At 37.3% G+C, this 20198-nt stretch overlaps 1 protein-coding gene across 2 annotated transcripts in view; it reads left to right on the forward strand.

Moving 5' to 3' along the window:
* The window catches only part of LOC121080565 (transcription factor RFX3-like), a 191419-nt gene that overhangs the window by 125609 nt on the left and 45612 nt on the right, over nt 1–20198 (forward strand). For both annotated transcript variants that reach the window (XM_040578658.1, XM_040578659.1), the window contains exon 5: nt 12798–12872. In XM_040578658.1, the coding sequence (XP_040434592.1) occupies nt 12798–12872 (75 nt within the window). The remainder of the gene's footprint in view (nt 1–12797; nt 12873–20198) is intronic.

Genomic DNA, 20198 nt, shown 5'->3' on the forward strand with positions numbered 1-20198 from the left:
CGACTGTTAAATAGTTTTCCTCCCATTTTTAAGGTACTATATATAGTGTATAGTTAAATAAATGAGGCATTAGAATACATTAAAGTGCATTTCTTGTTGATAAATTATTAAGCAGGAAACTACAAAATTACTTTCATTATTATTCTTTTATAGACTCATGAAAAGGTTTGGTTTGGAACAGGCCTTGAAAGATCATCTAGTCCAACCCTCCTGCCATGGTCAGGTACATCTAGTGGATGAGGGAAAGGCTGCGGATGTTGTTTACCTGGACCTTAGTAAAGCCTTTGACACTGTCTCCCATAGCATTCTCCTGGAGAAACTGGCTGCTCATGGCTTGGACAAGTGTACTCTATGCTGGGTTAAATGCTGGGTGGATGGCTAAGCCCAAAGAGTGATAGTAAATGCAGTTACATCCAGCTGGTGGCCAATCACAAGTGGTGTTCCCCAGGGCTCAGTATTGGGGCCTGTTCTGTTTAATATTTTTATCAATATTCTGGATGAGGGGATCGAGCGCACCCTCAGTAAGTCTGCAGACGACATCAAGTTGGGGAGGTGTTGATCTGCTTGAGGGTAGGAAGGCTCTCCAGAGGGATCTGGACAGGCTGGATCAACAGGCCGAGGCCAACTGTAGGAGGTTCAACAATGAGAAGTGCTGGGTCCTGCACTTGGCTCACAACAACCCCACACAATGCTACAGCCTTGGGGAAGAGTGGCTGGAAAGCTGCCTGGTAGAAAAGGATCTGGGGGTGCTGGTTGACAGCTGGTTGAACATGAGCCCCCAGTGTGCCCAGGTGGTCAAGAAGGCCAATAGCACCCTGGCTTGTATCAGAAATAGTGTGGCCAGCAGGACTAGGGAAGTGATTGTCCGCCTGTACTGGGCACTGGTGAGGCCACATCTCAAATACTGTGTTCAGTTTTGGGCCCCTCACTTCAAGAGGGATGTAGAGGTGCTGGAGTGTGCCCAGAGAATGACAATGAAGCCGGTGAAGGGTCTGGAGCACAAGTCTTATGAGGAAAAGCTGAGGGAACTGGGGTTGTTTAGTCTGGAGAGGAGGATGCTCAGGGGGATCTTATTGATCTGAAAGGAGGTTGCAGGCAGGTGGGGGTAGGTCTCTTCTCCTGGATAACTAGCGACAGGACAAGAGGGAATAGCCTCAAGTTACTCCAGGGGAGGTTTAGATTGGATCTTAGGAAAAAAAATTCTTCCCTGAAAGGGTGTTGAAACATTGGAACAGACTGCCCAGGGAGATGGTGGAATCAGCATCCCTGGAGGTGTTTAAAAACTGTGTAGACGTGGTGCTTAGGGACATGGTTTAGTGATGGACTTGGCAGTCCTGGGTTAACAGTTGAACTTGATGATCTTAAAGGTCTTTTCCAACCTAAATGATTCTATGATTCTATTATTCTATGATCTTTCAGTACATCAGGTTGCTCAAAGCCCCATCCGACCTGGCCTTGAACACTTCCAGAGATGGGGCATCCACAGCTTCTCTGGGAAACCTGTTCCAGTGCCTCACCACCATCATGGTAAAGAATTTCTTCCTTATGTCCAATTTAAATCTACCCTGTTTCAGTTTATAATTGCTACCCTTTGTCCTGTCATTACAGGACCTGGTAAAAAGTTTCTCTCCATCTTTCTTATATGCCCCATTTATATATTGAAAGGCTGCAATAAGGTCTCCTTGGAGCCTTCTCTTCTCCAGGCAGAACAACCTCAATTCTCTCAGCCTTTCCTCATAGGAGAGGTGTTCCAGCCCTCTGATCATTGTCATGGACCTCCTCTGGACCTGCTCTAACAGGTTCACGTCTTTCTTGTGCTGGGGACCCCAGAGTTGGACACAGTACTCCAGGTGGGGTCTCACGAGAACAGAGTAGATGGACAGAATCACCTTCCTTGACCTGCTGGCCATGCTTCCTTTTGTGCAGCCCAGGATGCGGTTGGCTTTTTGGGCTGCAAGTGCACATTGCCGGCTCATTGTCCAATTTTTCATCCACCAGTATCCCCAAGTCCTTCTTTGCAGGGCTGCTCTCAGTCCATTCATCCCCAGTCTGTACTGATACTGGGGATTGCCCTGACCCAGGCGCAAGACCTTGGACTTGGCCTTGTTGAACTACATGAGGTTTACATGGGCCCGCTTCTCGAGCTTGCCCAGGTCCCTCTGGATGCCATCCCTTCCCTCTAGCAAATTAACTGCATCCCTCAGCTTGGTGTCATCTGCAAACTTGCTGAGGGTGCACTCAATCCCACCGTCTGTGTTGATGAAGATATGAAATAGGAAATAGTACTGGTCCCAATATGGACTCCTGAGGGACACCACTCGTCACTGGTTTCCACTCGGACACGGAACCATTGACTATAACTCTTTGGACATGACTATCCAGCCAGTTCCATATCCATCTAACAGTCTGTCATGCTTTAACCCTGGCCGTCAACCAAGCACCACGCAGCCAGTTGCTCACTCCCCCTCATTCAGAAGGATGGAGAGGAGAATCGGAAAAGGAATGTAAAAGTCAAGAGCTGAGATAGGAACAATTTAATAATTTAAGCATAATAAAGAGGTAAGAACAAAAATAACAAAAATAACAATAATACTAACAATAATAATATCAGCAAAATGGAAAGGTGGGGAAAAAGGGTAAATCAAAAGCTGTGCACGCAAGCAGAGCAAAGCAAGGAATTCATTCACTACTTTCCATTGGCAGGCAGGTGTTCAGCCATCCTCAGGAAAGCAGGGCTCCATCACGCGTAACGGTTACTCGGGAAGACAAATGCCATAATGCCAGATGTCCCCCCCCTTCCTCCTTCTTCCCCCAGTTTATATACTCAGCATGACGTCATATGGTATGGAATATCCCTTTGGCTAGTTCGGGTCAGCTGTCCTGGCTGTGTCCCCTCCCAATTTCCTGTGCCCCTCCAGCCGTCTCGCTGGCAGGGCCCAAGGAACTGAAAAGTCCTTGATTTAGTATGAACACCACCCAGCAACAACTAAAACCATCAGTGTCCTATCAACATTATTCTGACATCATGGCCAAAACACAGCACTGTACTAACTACTAAGAAGAAAATTATCTCTATCCCAGCTGAAACCAGGACACAGTCCATCGATCAAACTCATCTCTCTCCAATTTAGTGGCCAGAATGTTGTGGGGGACCATATCCAAGGCCTTATAGATGTCCAAGTAGATGGCATCCATACCTCTTCCCTTGTCCACCGATGCAGTCACTCCAGCGTAGAAGGCCACTAGATTAGTCAGGCATGATTTGCCCTTGGTGAAGCCATGCTGGCTGTCTCTAATCACCTCCCTGTCATCCATATGCCTCAACATATCTTCCAGGAGGATCTGCTCCATGATATTACCAGGCACCACGGTGAGGCCGACTGGCTGGCAGTTCCCAGGGTCCTCCTTTTTACCCTTTTTAAAAATGGGTGCAGTTTCCCTTTTACCAGTCACCGAGGACATAGTCTGACTGCCATGACTTCTCAAATATAATGGAGAATGGCTTAGCAACTACATCAGCCAATTCCCTCAGGACCCTGGCATGCATCTCGTTGGGTCCCATGGACTTGTGTATGCTCAGGTTCCTTAGGTGGTCTTGAACCTGATCTCTTCCTATGATGGGAGGAACTTCATTCTCCCAGTCCCTGTCTAGAGGTTCAGGGGATTGAGGGATGTGGGAAGAGACATTTTCATTGAAAAGTGAGGCAAAAATTTGTTGAGTGCCTAAGCCTTTTCTATGTAGGTTCTCACCAGTTCTTCTGTCCTATTTATCGGGGTGGTGGTGGTGGTGTGTGTGTATGTGTAGGACATCTTTAATCTTCCTTTTCTGGCCAACGTACCTGTAGAAGCCATTCTTATTTTTCTTTGCATCCCTTGCCAATTTCAGTACCAAGTGTGCCTTAGCTTTTTTCATCCCATCCTTACACCTCTGGGAAGCATCTCCATATTCTTCCTCGTATACATGTCTCTGGTTCCACTGCCTGTGCATTTCCGTCTTGCACTTTAGTTTGACCAGGAGGTCTTTACTGGGCCATGCTAGTTTACTGCCTTCCTTGCCTGATTTCTTACATGTGAGAATCAAGAGTTCTTGTGCTCTAAGAAAAATATCCTTGAAGATATGCCAGCTCTGTTCATCTCCTTTATCCCTGAGGGCAGTTTCACAGGGGGTCCCACCCTCTAATTCCTTTAACAACTGAAAAATTGTTCTCTTAAAAATCAGAGTCCTGACTCTACTTTTCACCTGGTCCATATCCGTCAAGACTCTGAATTCCACCAGGGCATGATCACTGCAGCCCAAGCTGCCACCAGTCTTGAGATCTCTAATTAGTTCTTGACATCTCTCATTAACTTTAGGCTCTTGATATATAGGGTTCAACTCATACAAGCAAAAATCAATTGAAACCTAAACAGTTCAGCCTAAACTGTGACTTCAAATACACACTCATTCTTAAATTTACTTGAAGGTAAAAATAAACCAAGCAAACTAAAGTAGCACAGCATTTCAATTTTTCTTTGCTTTGTACCTGGTATAGCTAGAGTTCCTTTCACTTTTAATCCTCATCCTACCTGCACCATCATAATAGTTTTCATACTTCTATAGAGAATTTAAGAGATCAAAATAATGTATAGCCAGGCCTTCTTTCTAATGTAATAGTCAGCAGATGTATTCAAATATTTTTATTTAATTTTGGATAATTTTCACATGGAGACAAATGAACCAGGCATGGGCTTATTATAACCTCTGACACTTTTGCCATATCAAGATTTAGTTCTGTTTAACCATTTACAAGAAACAACTTCATTTTGTTTTATTCACCCTCACTAATCAAATAATTAAATTTTTATGAATATCAAATTAATCATAAAATTGATAAGATTTTAGCTCTTCCTGAGAATTCTACTTATAGATTGTAGAAGGAGTGATTTCCCCTAATTGGTTAGCAATTTGAAATTATATTACATGTTGTATCCTACTTTAAGGATGAGTCTGGGTAGATTGCTGTCAGAGAATGGGCAGCTACAGCAAAGACTAATTAGAAAATGTCTGCCCTATAAATAATAGAATTTAAATCAACCTGCACTTTTTACCATATTTGAATGTCTTAAGGACTATTTTGATAAAATTTGAATTATATTATCAAAAATTTCAAAATGTGTATATAGTTATTAAATTAAAAAGTGTATTATGCTTGCAGCCAGGGAGGAGCTCCAATCCATTAGTTCTGTTTTTTCTAACAAGCATTAGGATTGATCTGCAATCACTGTTATTCATTAGTCATCACTAACCATAGGAACCCTTGAGTCAGAGATTTAGCTTATTTATTTCAGTCATGTTTGTGCAGATCAAAAGGTACATGGAAATAAAATCAAAGTCAATATTAATTAATTAATTAATTAATTAATTAATTAATACTTCTGGACTGAGTACAGTGTGCTAAGCATTCTCCTGATGTAAAAGAAAGCATGGTACCTTCCTAAAATAAACCATCTGATAATGGAGTGGGAGAAAAAGAATAACAGCTGCAAATAAGGATGCCCGATAGTAATGTCATATCCTGATAATATAACTTTGGTGGAAGTATTATAGTTATTTTAAGACCAAAAAAATACATAAAAATATGCAAACTTCCATAGCCTTATTTTAAGCTGGAGAGATTGTGATTTGGAAAGTAGTTTGAGATAAGATTTTATTTATTCAAACAGTCAATCTCTTTCCAGGTAAAGGAACTTTTTCCCTTGTCTAATCAGTCACCCCTCTGGTAATTGACAACACAGTTTTTACGTAGCTGGATTCGTCCCAAGATGAACAAACTAGTTCAGATTAAAAAAAACAGAGATGCGTGGATCTTTATGTCACATTGGAATATTAAATCATCTAGTCTGAACTTTTAATCATACAGGCCTGACATTTTTATTCAAATCTTCTTTTGAGCACAGTGACTTGGTTGGTGAAAAAAGGTTGTGTTTGGTTTCCAAACACAAGAAGGTGAATAATTTGTTTAATCAGTGATTCAAATGGTCAATTACTACCACTGCTAAATATGTTGGTCAATTATGAATTAACTAGTAGGGTGGTAAGATTAGAGGATTTGGGAGTCTTGTACTCTCATTAACCTCTGTCCTCCAATACTCTGCCACTTGCTTCTTTCTGCTCCATAGCTGTGAAGCATCATGGCTTCTCCCTAGTCCTTCCAGAGAGAGATAAGTTTCAGTGTTGCACAGTAGATAAAAGTATATATATGGCCTACTCTGTCCCTGTGAGCCCCATACAGCCCTCACTGTAAGTCCAGAAAATCCCCATGAGACAAAGTGCAATCACACTTGCACCATTTACATTCGGGCCTCATCTGCTTATGTTGCTTATTTATCTCTAGCTTTTAGGCATTAGCTTTTCTTGTGTTACAAGATTTAAATTAAATTGGATGTCGTGGTTTAACCCCAGCCAGCAACCAAGTACCATGCAGCCACTTGCTCACTCCCCCTCACCCAGAGGGATGGGGAGGAGAATCTGAAAGGGATGTAAAACTCAAGGGTTGAGATAAGAACAATTTAATAGGTAAAGCAAAAGCTGCGCATGCAAGCAAAGCAAAGCAAGGAATTCTTTCACTACTTCCCATGGGCAGGCAGGTGTTCAGCCATCCCCAGGAAAGCAGGGCTCCATCACGCGTAACTGTTACTCGGGAAGACAAACGCCATAATGCCAAATGTCCCCCTCTTCCTTCTTCTTCCCCCAGTTTATATATTCAGCATGACGTCATATGGTATGGAATATCCCTTTGGCTAGTTCGGGTCAGCTGTCCTGGCTGTGTCCCCTCCCAATTTCCCATCCCCCTCCAGCTCTCTCACTGGCAGGGCCCAAGGAACTGGAAAGTCCTTGATTTAGTATAAACATCACCCAGCAACAACTAAAACCATCAGTGTCCTATCAACATTGTTCTCACATCATGGCCAAAGCACAGCACTGTACTAACTACTAAGAAGAAAATTATCCCAGCTGAAACCAAGACAATTGTGTTAAAAGAATGAATTTTAAAAAAACCTGTAGCACCTAGTGTTTTATTTCTAGTTTTGCCTCTTAATATATTTATTCAGTAGATCATATTAACTATCAGTATTCTATATTTAGTGTATTCATTACAATAAAATTGTTTCTGAAATAACTCTTTGTGATGTGTTGACCTAACCAAGTGCCCACCAAGGCATTCTCGCTCCCACTCCTCCACAGTCTGTTTTACCCGTGATGGTAATTGGTGAATGATCTCACTGTCTGAATCCCTGAGATTAATTTCTGTCTGTTCATTTTCATTTTTTCTGTGAAAAATGTGTGAAGTAGGTCAAACATGACTAGCCACTGACTGCTATCATAACAGTCCAATTCTCAGTGGCATGGTGTTAGCACTTTTCTAGAGGAGTGGATTCCTGTGTGTATAATTAAATAGCCAATTTGTTCTAAAAGTGGCAGTTCATCTCTTTTCTGCTCTGTCTTGTCATATTTTTTTCTGATTTTTTAAAAATAATTATCTGAACTTTCTCTTTTGTTTCTCAGTCCTGATTTCCTGATGAGATTAACTCTTGTGGAAGTGTATGGCTCTTGCTATGTGTTTTTTAGTTCAATGGAGTGTGCCTGTTCTAGAAATCCTAAGTAAACTTGACAAGGTTTTGGGGAGATTTTTGAGTCTGTATCATATCTTGCAGATTAACTACAGGGCAGCTCAGTGGTTTAGAATCTCAAGTGTATGAGAAAGGTTGAGGTATAAAAACTAGTGCTTGATTTATAAGAAGGGGTGGATCCAAGAGAAAGAGTGGAACTGATAATTTAACCAGACATTTAAAACATCCAGCAAGGAAGATAAAAATTGAGAGTGAATCGTCATTTGAGAACTTAGGGAGGATGAAGTCATCTGACACAAACTCCAAACATTTTAAATTTATATGAATGGATGTTATGTATACTTCTGCTCCACATGTTGGCCCCTTATGTTGTTTTCTGTTCATAAGATTTATATTCATCAGTCAATATGCATATTCTATGTACATGCAGACTACTGGATATAACTATATATATATATATATAAAACTATGATGTGTTTATTTTGTAATGAAAAATAATGGCTGTACATTGTATCTGAAATATCCTCACATCAACATCAGAAAACAAAATAATTAGAGCCCTCGTTCATTTCTCCCAGCTTTCCTATCTGATTAGAGACAGAAAAGAACTCCTCAGCTTAATTAAACATTCCTGCTGGGAAAAGTGTGAAATTTGGAGGCCATTTTTTTCTTGAACTTGTCTATCTCCACCTTAATTATTAGAAATCTATTAGTTACAGTATTTTGTTTAACAAGGTAACCAGATATAAAACATGAAAAGTGATACAGTAGCAGAGATCACAACTATGTCTAACTCTGTGTATTCCCATAAACATCAATATTTTCATCAGATGACTGGTTTTCTTAGTGAAGTGGCCAGTGCTGTTCCAGTAATTCATTATTTTCTCTCTTGTTTTCCTTTAAATATGAGCTACCTTCTACTGTTTGTGCATCTAGTCCAATACAAACACAACTATAAGCTTTTCTGAGTTCTTTTAAAGTTGGCATATATAAAATAACAGAAATATTTTACATCTTTTTATTATCTTTTTGTGTATATGTTCAAAACTTTTTTCCCCAAAAATCTTAAAATAATTGCTTATTTTTTCTTCTGACCTTCAATTACTTTTTTCATTCTCTTGAACAAAATTCAATATAACATAGTAAAAGCTCTACTACAGTTGCTTAGTCTGTGAGAACTTTCAAAAGAATCTTTTACATTCTTCTGGGTGTAAAAATTGGACCATCTCTTTATATGGTCACTGATGCTTCGTTTTCAAGTCTCTGCTTCTAGGCAAGTTTGTCTGCCCAATTCAACCCTCTGGCGTGAGTATCTCTTCAGAGGACAGTAGCATTTGTATGAATGCACTGTTTTGAAATATAAGCGGAAAACATTTTGGAGTTCTCATCCATTTATCATATAACACTTGATTATTATAGTGATGTGTATAGACCTTGTTTTAGGATTGTCAATGAGAAAGTAACAGTTGTTATAAGGAAAAGCTATAATAACAAACACAGTTATCGCTAGTAACCAAGGCTTAATTAGCTGTGCTGAATTTAATTTTTCTAATATACATTTGATGAACTAGTAATTTCTTCACAATGATAAACAATTTCTTCACTTTATGAAAACTTATTTAGCATTTCACTTGGTTTAAAGCCTACGATGGTAACATTTTTTTAGCAGATAAAGTTAAAAGGTGCTAAAGATACAGCAGATAAAAATAAAAGGAAGCAGATAAAGTTAAAAATAGTTGCCTGTGTAGATAGAGACATGGACTTGTTTTGGACATAAGGCAGCAAATGTCTCAAACTTTAAGATGTCACCAAAAGCAGCTTGTTTTACTGTCAGAGTGGTTTAGAAATGCAAACAAATATGGATAATGAATTGGCAGATGTCCATGTTTATTTCAGTACCTCAGAGCTTAAATTTCTGAGGAATTTTCTTTTCCTTATGACCTGACCTTCTCAGAACAACTTAAATATTTTGTGTCAATTACTTGATTCATGAAGAAAGTAATATTTCTTTGCCATTGACTTTTAGGAAGGCAGTTTTTCAAACGGAATTTAGGGTTAACTTGTTATATGGATATATACTATAAAGGCATCTGAGAAAATTATGTATATGTTCATCTGATAAAATGTTAATGGGCAATAAGACTTAAACTATCAGGAACAGTAAATAATATTACATAGAGACTGAACATTGTAGGATTTAGTTGACATATATAATAATCACAGTTTTGCATTTATTATCCACAGAAAAGTTATACCCTTCTTAACCATTAATGACTGTGACAGATAATATATTAGCATTTTAGGTGGCGAGCTGAGTGAACTGATGAAGAAGTCTAAAACCACAATTCCTGTAATTATCATGCTGTAGTCCCCCCCCCCCCATATTTTTATATTAATATGTACACTGATAATTTTATGCATTAGCAATTAGTAATGCAGATATGTTTAACATGGTTTGGTTGGGGTTGCTGTGGGAATGATAACTTTTTCAGTTATCAGTCAAAACATTTTAATAAATGATGTCTTTCCATATTGAATTAGAAAAGAAATGTATGACTGATCACACATTCAAACAGATGGATGTGGGTTTTTTTTTGTCATTTAGGCACTCCAGTTGTAAATATGCTTGTAACTTCTGACTGCTTGTCCTTAGAAATGTAAGGAATGCAATTAATTAATCTCTATATGTGTAGAATATAATTTTAAATGTTAAATTTATTTTCATTATTTTTCTCAAAATGTCAAGGCTACAATTTAAAAAATCTCAACATTATTCAGAATAATCCCTATTTAATTTGGAATATATGCTTAAATGCTACTCTGAATAAAGGTGAACTTAAGTTCATGCTCATTTTTTTCCAGAAGCAAAGTTTAAGCTCCTGGCCTAACTTTGAATTTAAAAGCTTGAAGGAACAGATTCTGCACATTAATAACTTGCCATTAAAGTAGCTGGCACTTCCTGCACATGCAGGGGCCTGTTTCACATAGAACATTTTGAAAGTCTGAGGACCCAAGCCTACTGGAAGCTTGAGAATTTAAAAAATAAATTACACTGGAATGAGAGAGAATCCAGAAGTAGCTGGAAGTTTTCAAAAAGAGCAAGATGAATGATTCACTGTCTGGAAAATCTGCCTTCAAGTTAAGCCTGTTTTATTTACATACTAGAGAAGGTTAAGAGATGCTTTGTCTGTGGTTAAGTTCTTACATAGGAAGAAGTTTTCTGATAGTAAAGAGATATTTCAGTAGCAGGTAAAGCTCAAAATGCAGCTCATCAAAATTTAGACAAGGAATAATGTACAAAATGTTTAATAATGAAAATAATTACTATTGGATCAGGTTACACTAGAATATGGAGATTACTTAGCACTTTAAATAAAGATCAGATGTCTTTCTGAAAGACCTGCTCTAGTTCAGTAATACTTCATTAGATTGATGAAATGATTAATGATGAATTTTAGCAGTAATGAACACTTCTTGGCCTACACTATTCAAAAAATAAGACAAGCTGATCATAATAATCATTAAGAACTCTGGTTTTAAAATCTATGGTTCTGACGCCATGGATATATTGTCTTCAACAGATAGCGTAGTAGCTGGAATGAGCAGCAGGAGGCAGGACTTCAGTACTGTAGTAATGCTGTAGACAAGGTATTGTCAAACAGTGGAGTAAGATTCAGAATTATGATTCAAATTATGTATCATGTTAAGATGGGAGAGTCTATGGTTGCAGTATATAGTAAGTTGATCTTAGTTTGATGAAATCTTAACCTTTTCATTTTTAGCATACTGTATCCTTTTAAATTTCACCTTTTCTGTCTGATTGAATAGTTTGACCTAATAGTATTTTCCACTGAAGCAAGAAAAAATCTGGATTTAAATATTATTTTTGTAATAGTGCAGTATATGTTCTTACATAGTAATGAGATACTTGTATGCTTTTATAAAAAGGCTTATATTTCTAATATTAGATGGCTGTAAGAAAGACTTCCTTTTCATTGAGAATTACTACAGTAAAAATACTATTTGATTAGCTTAGGAAAAGGGGAAAGCAAATTGTATTTATGCACTAATTGAAATATAATCTGAAATGTTTTCCAGGTTTGTGTTGTATATAGAGTGAACTCATTTTAGTAGTGTAATTTACCAGCATAAAGTCTTTGGATAATACTGTAAAAATTAAAGAAGTATAGGGAAGACTTACTTAAAAACTGTCTACAGGGTGAATAAGTGCCTTTAAATGTACAGATGGTTTTCCATTGCTTTTGTGTTTTTTCCATTTAATGTGGTTAATTATGTCTTCTTTTACTGTACATACTATTGTCTCCATCACTTTCAATGTTTTTGCTATTCTATCTCTGCAGCTAAACTACAGTTAGACTGTAATTTTATTTTTAATGCTGTCATTGTAGAATTAATCAAGAGATGTATTAATATGGGAGGAAGAATGGGAATGGGTATGGTTGTCTTTACACATTCGTATTAGTTGTAATACTACTGTATAATTAGTGGTATATAATACTTTTTCTTTTAAAAGTATTATTCTGAACCCATCTGATTATTTTCTTTCTTTTTTTAAGGATAGATCTTGCTGTCTGTGTAAACCTCCAATTTTCATTTACTTTGAGAGCTCTGGTTATTTAAAGAATGCTATGACAGGCTGTAGGGGTGATATTCTGTCCAATGAAATTAATTGTAGAAAACCTACGGAATGATTCTGATTTTACTCCATAATTGCAGAGAGCAGAAATTTTGTTTCTAATTCATATTCAGAGTGTGCACTTATCTTTCTCAAATACTTGGAGGAAGAAATTTTGAGGCCTTTCTTAGGATTTTATTCTGGGATTTTTTTCTTTTACTGAAAACATTGACTGTTCAGTAATTTTTACTGTTTGCAATGTAGTTTACTGGTAAATCCACTTCTCTTATTTCATGAGCAAGGAGGAAGGTAAATTGGATTTTGAAAGTAGGATCTTACAGTATATATGCAAGCAAAATGCCTCCCTGACTTCACTGGGGAGGTTTGCCTTCATGGGGACTTCAGGATGAGGCCTTTAAGTAGAAAATATCCCTTAGCCATGACTGAACCAGATATTTCTGTTGAATGTAAGGCAATCTATCAGAATTTTTCTGATCAGCCTTTTCTACTGTCTTGTATTGAGTCATTTTTTAATGATATCTATTATCAGATTGAAATGGCAATTGAGACACTGCAAAAGTCTGATGGTCTTTCTACTCACAGAAGCTCTCTTCTCAACAGCCATGTAAGTTGTCTCTTCTTTCATGAAAGCTAATCTCTTGCTTGTTCTGTATACTTAGCCTGCCTCTAAATGTTAATGTATTGCTACTTTTTGTTTTTAATCTTTCCATTTTAGTTGCTTGTAATCTACATCATCTGTCATATTTTTTCAGGTTAAGTGTCATGACATATTATAGGGTGCATTTCTTTTCTAGGTTCTGTATTGTGTTAACACAGCTTAATGTATTTGACTATTCTGCAGGTCCTAATGTAAATGTAAAAATAATCAAATAATTTCTTTCAACTGTCTGGGTTTGACATTTTAAAATAATTTTCTACAATTTGTGTACCCAATATAATAATTTAGGAACAGGTGAAGGGGGAAAGAAGCAGCACACGCTTTGAATAAAAAAATTTTCTTTAGATTTCTTTTTAAATATTTCTATTATTCTGAATAAGTTTATTACAATATAAGAATTCTGAAGATCCATTTGGTGAGATGAAAAAAATAAAACTATCTGTTAATCTCTAATATGTATTATTCTTCTGCCTCTTGCTTTGTTCTGTCTTTTTGCAAATCCTGTAGTTAGGAATTTTCCATAAGAGAAAGTTGAAGGTGTTTGCATAAAAAGATGGTTGCAAATATAGTGGTAAAGCCATTATATATAACTTTTAGGTACAGAAGAAAGTTTGTTTATAAACAGTGCTAGTCTTTCTTGAAATATTATGTAAACAACATGTTTTTATCTTCAGTTAGTATAAATAGTTTTGTAATTTTTAATGCTGCTAAATTTCTATACATACTGCATCACATATTTTTTCAGATTCTTGTATTTCTTTACCATAGAAATATAAAAATTGCTTGTGATATGAATGTATGAATAAATTGGGTAGAGGCTATACACTTATTTTGATTTTTTTGACACACCCCCCCAAGAATGTGGTTATATGGAGGTGAAAACCAAAATTGTTTTGTCAAAGTTTATCATCATGGTAGAAAATGACAGCAGGAGCCAGTACGATTTCTTAAAATATTATTTTTCTTCGAAAATGCTAAAATTGGGTGAGGGAAATTGAATCCTGTAAAATATGAAGAAGGACTTTTAGATCATTTTGGATGTATTTAAAATAATTGTTTTGATTTAAGACAACCTAGAAATATACTAAAATTATTTTAATATCATAATTAAATGGATGATTATTTTTTTTTTTTGCAAAATGCCAAAAATCTGTCTTAAAAATTAGATATACAAAGAATTGATAAGTCTGACTTGAATCTGACAAGGAAGTCCAGAATGTTCACACTGAAAACAGTAAGAATTAAAGGGCAAGCTTTTATACATCAGAAAACTGTATTCACCTATTTCCTGTGTCATGCACTAGTTAAAAGATCATGGAACAGATCCTCCTGGAAGATATATCAAAACATATGGAAGACAGAGAGGTGATTAGAAACAGCCAATGTGGCTTCACCAAGGGCAAATCGTGCCTGACTAATCTGGTGGCCTTCTAAGATGGAGTGGCTGCATCAGTGGACAAGGGAAGAGATATAAATGTCAGCTACCTAGACTTTTGTAAGGCCTTTGATACAGTCCCCCACACCATTCTTGCTGCTAAATTGGAGAGAGATGTCTTTGATTGATGGACTGTTATATGTATAAGGAACTGGCTGGATGGTCACATCCAAAGAGTTACAGTCAACAGCTCAGTGTCCAAATGGAGATCAGTAATGAATGGTGTCCCTCAAGGGTCCATACTAGGACTAATACTATTTAATATATTCATCAATGACATAGATAGTGGGATAGAGTGGGTCTGAGGAGGACCACAAAAATGATCAGAGGGCTGGAACACCTCTCATATGAGGAAAGGCTGAGAGAGTTGAGGTTGCTCTGCCTGGAGAAGAGAAGGCTCCAAGGAGACCTTATTGCAGCCTTTCAATATATAAATGGGGTGTATAAGATGGAGAGAAACTTTTTACCAGGGCCTGTAATGACAAGACAAAGGGTAGCAATTATAAACTGAAACAGGGTAGATTTAAATTGGACATAAGGAAGAAATTCTTTACCATGATGGTGGTGAGGCACTGGAACAGGTTTCCCAGAGAAGCTGTGGATGCCCCATCTCTGGAAGTGTTCAAGGCCAGGTCAGATGGGGCTTTGAGCGACCTGGTCTAGTGGAAGGTGTCTCTGCCCATGGCAGGGGGTTGGACTCGATGACCTTTAAAGGAAGGGCCCTTCTAACCTAAATCACTCTATGATTCTATGAAAATATCTTCCTAATGAGATTTGCACCTGTCTGTTATGGTTGTCTTATGCTGATATTTCTTAACTGTTTTGAGGTATTTTCAAAACTACTGAAAGACAAATAGAGGGATCTATTCTTGATTCTCTGAAAAAAAAAAAAAAAGACCTCCATTCATCTTGCTGTAATAATTGCTCTTTCCTAGCCTCAGTAATTTTGGAAGAAATTAATGGAACCCAGATAAAACTTACTGGATGTTTTCCCAATTTAAAAAACATTTATTGAATTATGATTCAAATAAGGACAGTAAATATGGTTTTAGTCCTATCATCTTCCTTAAGGTGGTGCTCTGTTACCTAAGTAAATACCGGTTTGTTTTAATGATTTTTTTTCATTTTCCTCTATTTTATTTCCTTTCCTGATTTTTTTCTGCATGCGATTGACTTAACTAATTTATAATCTAATATTTTCTTAATATTGAAGTTTCATTGAAGTTGGAGTCAATATACCTGTTCTATGTAAACCATTTCATCCATTCCAGTGTTGTTAATATTATAAATCAACAAGTCAGAAAAAGTCTGGACATTTCAATTTTAGAATTACATTTCTGAAAATACAAAAATATGTTTAAGGTTGTTTGCAGTAACTTTATCATGTCTGCATATTATTTACCTTTTTACAAGGTATTCAGCTATTGGCACTCTTCTTTACATATTGAAACCTACCAAATAATCACTTCAAGCTTTTGTTATTGAAATATCTTCACCTTAGAGAAAAAATTCTTATTTTGTACATATCTTGGGTTTTGCTTTTCCATTGTTGGCTAATGCCAAGCTGTGGTTGAAAGAATAACTTTGAAATACAGATCATTAGTAAAATGCACTTAAATAAATCCTGATAAATTGTAATTCACCTGGAAAAAAGTCTAATGTAATATTTAGACATTAATTTGGAAATAACTTTGTTTGTCAATCATTTTTTTCTTTGTGAGCTAAAACAGAAATAGCTCATATCCCATAATCTAATTAGTATAGATAAATTACAAAGGTTGAATGGTATAATTAAGATATACTTAGGTGATTGGTGAAATGATTTTGTTAATACACTGAAATAAACGTAAAATTTGACAATAATATTTTTCCTAGGTTTTGTTTCAGAATTGTAAATGCTCAAGATTAGATACATTTGTGCATGTTAAGACTTTTTTAGTAATGTATTTATATCTACAAGTTGATATAAAGATGAACTGCACTTTTTTGTTATGTTTATTTAAAGCACAACAGTATCTGCATCCATCTTTGGAACCAGGTAGATTTTGCTTCCTCTGCATCTTTACATAGAGCTCTTGTTTAGAAACCTAAGCATAATAATTCTGGTGATGTTTTCTGTAATAAAGTAAACATGAAGATGGTCTTTGAAAGGTCTGGAGTAAATGTTTTCCTTTTTTTTTTTTATTTTTCATGTATCGTGCTTGGTAAATTGCTCACAACTGACTTAAACAGAACTGTATGTCCAATATATTAATTATAATCTAATTTTTTCTAGTAGTTCTGCAATAAAGAAGGGTCAGAGTGGAAACATATTTCACAAGTAAAGGGCATTAAAATCTTTATATTGATGTTCTTTAAATAACAAGTTATAGTGAACATTAGTAGAACAGAATTTGTTCAGTGATCTATTAGTAAATAACCCTGCAGAGTAGTGCATTAAATGTCACATACACTTTGTATATCTTTTACTGTGTGGCAAATGAAGAGACGGGACGCATCTCCCCCTTCCTGTTGCACAAAAAGAACCCCTGAAATCGAACGAGTTATTAATTTTTGTAAGCATTGTAAAAGACAAGGTATAAGTAATAAAACAAACAAAAAAGCAACTAAAGCATATATAATCATCTTCACTAAACTTCTTAACCATCCTGAAATGCCCCAACCACTAAACAGTTTATCTAACCAATCCCAAGTATCACTTTGTTGAAGATGAGAAACTCCATCCTTCAATCTTTGGATGCTAGCATGAATTGATTCCGAATGATCTGAAAGGTTCATGCAACACATCCCTTCAAACTCTTCACAACCATGACCTTGTGCCAGAAGCAAAAAATCTATTGCAGCTCTATTTTGTAATGTCGCATGGCGAACACTATCAACATCTAACAAAAGACCAGACAGGGCACTGCTTGTGGCATTAGTTTGTCGGGCAAGCCAACAGCCAAGCTTATCTAATGTTGCTAGAGCCTTTCCTGTAGCAGCTCCAGGTAACAGAAGAGATGCAATAAAGCGTTGGCCAAAGGACCAAAATTGCATGTTATCATCACAATCGGAGGCAAATGCATGAACGCCACGCTTTGTCCTTTGAGAGTAGCGATGTTGTAAAATCATAGATGTGTTAGGAGTCAGGACGGAAAGTCGCCCAAAGCTACACGGACCTCCTTTTATATGAGAAGGAATGATAGGCCATGCTCGATCACCACAAATAAAAAATACTCCAGCAGGTAGTGAGAGCGGAGCATTGCTAGATTTAGACAAGTTATTAGCAGTGTAATTACACCAGATACTTGCATTTCTAAAAACAGGATGAATAGGGGAAACGTCCCATGCCCTAGATTGATTCTTTCCCGTGTAGTTAAATTTTATGCAAAAATCCATTTTTACTGAACCAAGGAGTTCAATTTCCTGCGGTTCCAGAGTAGCCAGTGGGAGATGCGGTATCCATACATCCCAATTGTCTGTCACATTTTTTGATACGTTTTTGGGTGGAAAAAGACTTTGAAGGTCCCTAGGTATTAGGCCATTCGTCTAATGGTAAGCCCACAAGACATGTGGAAAAAGGCTCATCCGGAGTGGCCATAGCAAGACACAGAGTATCCTGTCCAGTCAAGTTCGCCAACGTGACCCAAACATTTACCTTTGGTAGAAAAGGGGGATAAGAGCTACCTTCAATAGGCCAAGGTCCAGGTATGAACATCATTATCCATATTACTGACAATGCTTGTTTCTCTTTTTCTTTTTCCATTGTCGTTTTACAACCAGCCATTCTTCTGGTCGTACTGTCCACGACCAAGGCACTGCAATTGATTGTCCACACTCTAATCCTACAATAATGTTCTTGTTAATAATATAAATTCTGCTTGTTAATACAATATATTGAAACAACAACCATGCAATAGCCCGTACTTCTAGGCTTTCAATCAATGATAAAAAATTTGCAAAAACTAAGTTTGGCAAAATTTCAGAACCTAACCCTATAACTCCCTCTAATTCCAAAAGAGGTTTTCCCATAAAACATTCAGCCCACTGTATATGATTAAACCTTAATATTTGATTATTACACTCAGAACACATCCAATGACCCCATCTGTCCCTTAGTCTTACAACTCGCCAGCGATCGTGATCACAGAGTTCACAATGAATCTTGATCCACGGTCGACAAGATGGTTCATGTTCATAGCAACATAACTGTAGAAATCGAGACGCTGTCCAATCTGGTTCATGACAGTGTCGTTGAAAGTCGATGTAATGGAAGATAATATCTGCTAGTGGTGCCGTCAGTGCGTTGGGGATCTGGTCTGGTCCAAACATATTACCTTTGTTAAGTGGTTTAATCCAGGGCGATATTGTCCGTTCCAAGCACTGTAAAAAGCGAAATCTAGATGCTATATCCTGAATTTGGTTACCTGACATTAATGCAAAACAAAAATCATCACGCAGTTTTTATTTCATTCTGTAGGGTTGGTGTCAGTATCAGTTGTCTGCGGTAAAGGTTCACGGAAAGGTCGTACATTCTTTGCTGGGATCCATCTGGGTCCTTTTTCTGTGGAGACACAAGCATAACCTTTTCCCCATGTAACAAGAGGATATGGTCCCATAATTTTACCTGTTTCTGGATCTCGAACCAATACTGGGGCTTTAACCCATGCCTCGAAAGAGGTATTTGCAGTAAAATGTCAAACTATCGGTGGGTTGTTATCTATTAAAGAACAATTTAAAAAATTAAAAACATACAATGCTTTCTGTAACCGTTCCTCTGGAATAGCCATTCCCATTCCCCCTTTTTGTTGTTGTAATAGACGTTTTAGAGACTGATGAGACCGTTCAATGAGAGATTGACCGGTGGGGGGAATGAGGAATGCCAGTAATATGAGTTATACCCCATAGGGCAAAAAAGGTTTTTATAGTTGTTGAAACATAAGCTGGACCATTATCTGTCTTTATCTTTGAGGGAATACCCAAAGTAGCAAAAGCATGCATTAAATGTCTACGAACATCTCGTGCCTTTTCTCCTGTGTGACAAGAGGCAAACAAGGCACCTGAAAATGTATCAATGGAGGAGTGGATATATTTAAGGTTACCAAATTCAGAATAATGTGTAACATCTGTTTGCCATAATTGTAGGCTTTGTAATCCTCTAGGGTTAACTCCTGCAGCAATTGATGGGAAAGAATGTTTTTGACAATCAGGACAGACAGCAATAATATTTGACGCTTGTTGAGAAGTAAGGTCAAACTGTCGTTTAAGAGCTCCAGCATTTTGATGGAAAAAAGAGTGACTTAGTTTAGTTTGTGCAATACGGTCTGGCAGTACTTGAACTGGTAACGTCAATAGATCAGCTCGTCGATTGCCTTCTGCAAGAAAACCGGGTAGTGAGGTGTGAGATCTAATATGCATAACAAAATAAGGCGCAGATCGAGAGTCAAAAAGGAAAATAAGTTCCTGTAACAGGGTAAAAAGTTGTGAATGTGAAACATTCCGCAGCACAGAAGCTTCGGCTCGTGTAACAATACCTGCAACATAAGCGGAATCAGTAACAAGGTTGAGTGGTACGTTCCATTTTCGGAAAATGCAAACAACTGCATTCAGTTCTACTATTTGAGGTGAACCGGAGACTGTCTCTATGTCCGAGTCCCATTGTCTCTGTTGATCACCCCACCATAGGAGAACAGATTTATGTGATTTGCCTGATCCATCTGTAAACACAGTAAGTGCCTGTAAAGGTTGTTCGCTTCTTTTGGGTTTTAACATCAGACGAAAGTCAATGTTAAACAGTTTGTGTGAAGGTGGATGAGAAGTTATTTGACCTGTATAGTCAGCAAGTGCCATAACAAAGG

Source organism: Falco naumanni, chromosome W (assembly GCF_017639655.2).
Source record: "Falco naumanni isolate bFalNau1 chromosome W, bFalNau1.pat, whole genome shotgun sequence".
Taxonomy (NCBI): domain Eukaryota; kingdom Metazoa; phylum Chordata; class Aves; order Falconiformes; family Falconidae; genus Falco; species Falco naumanni.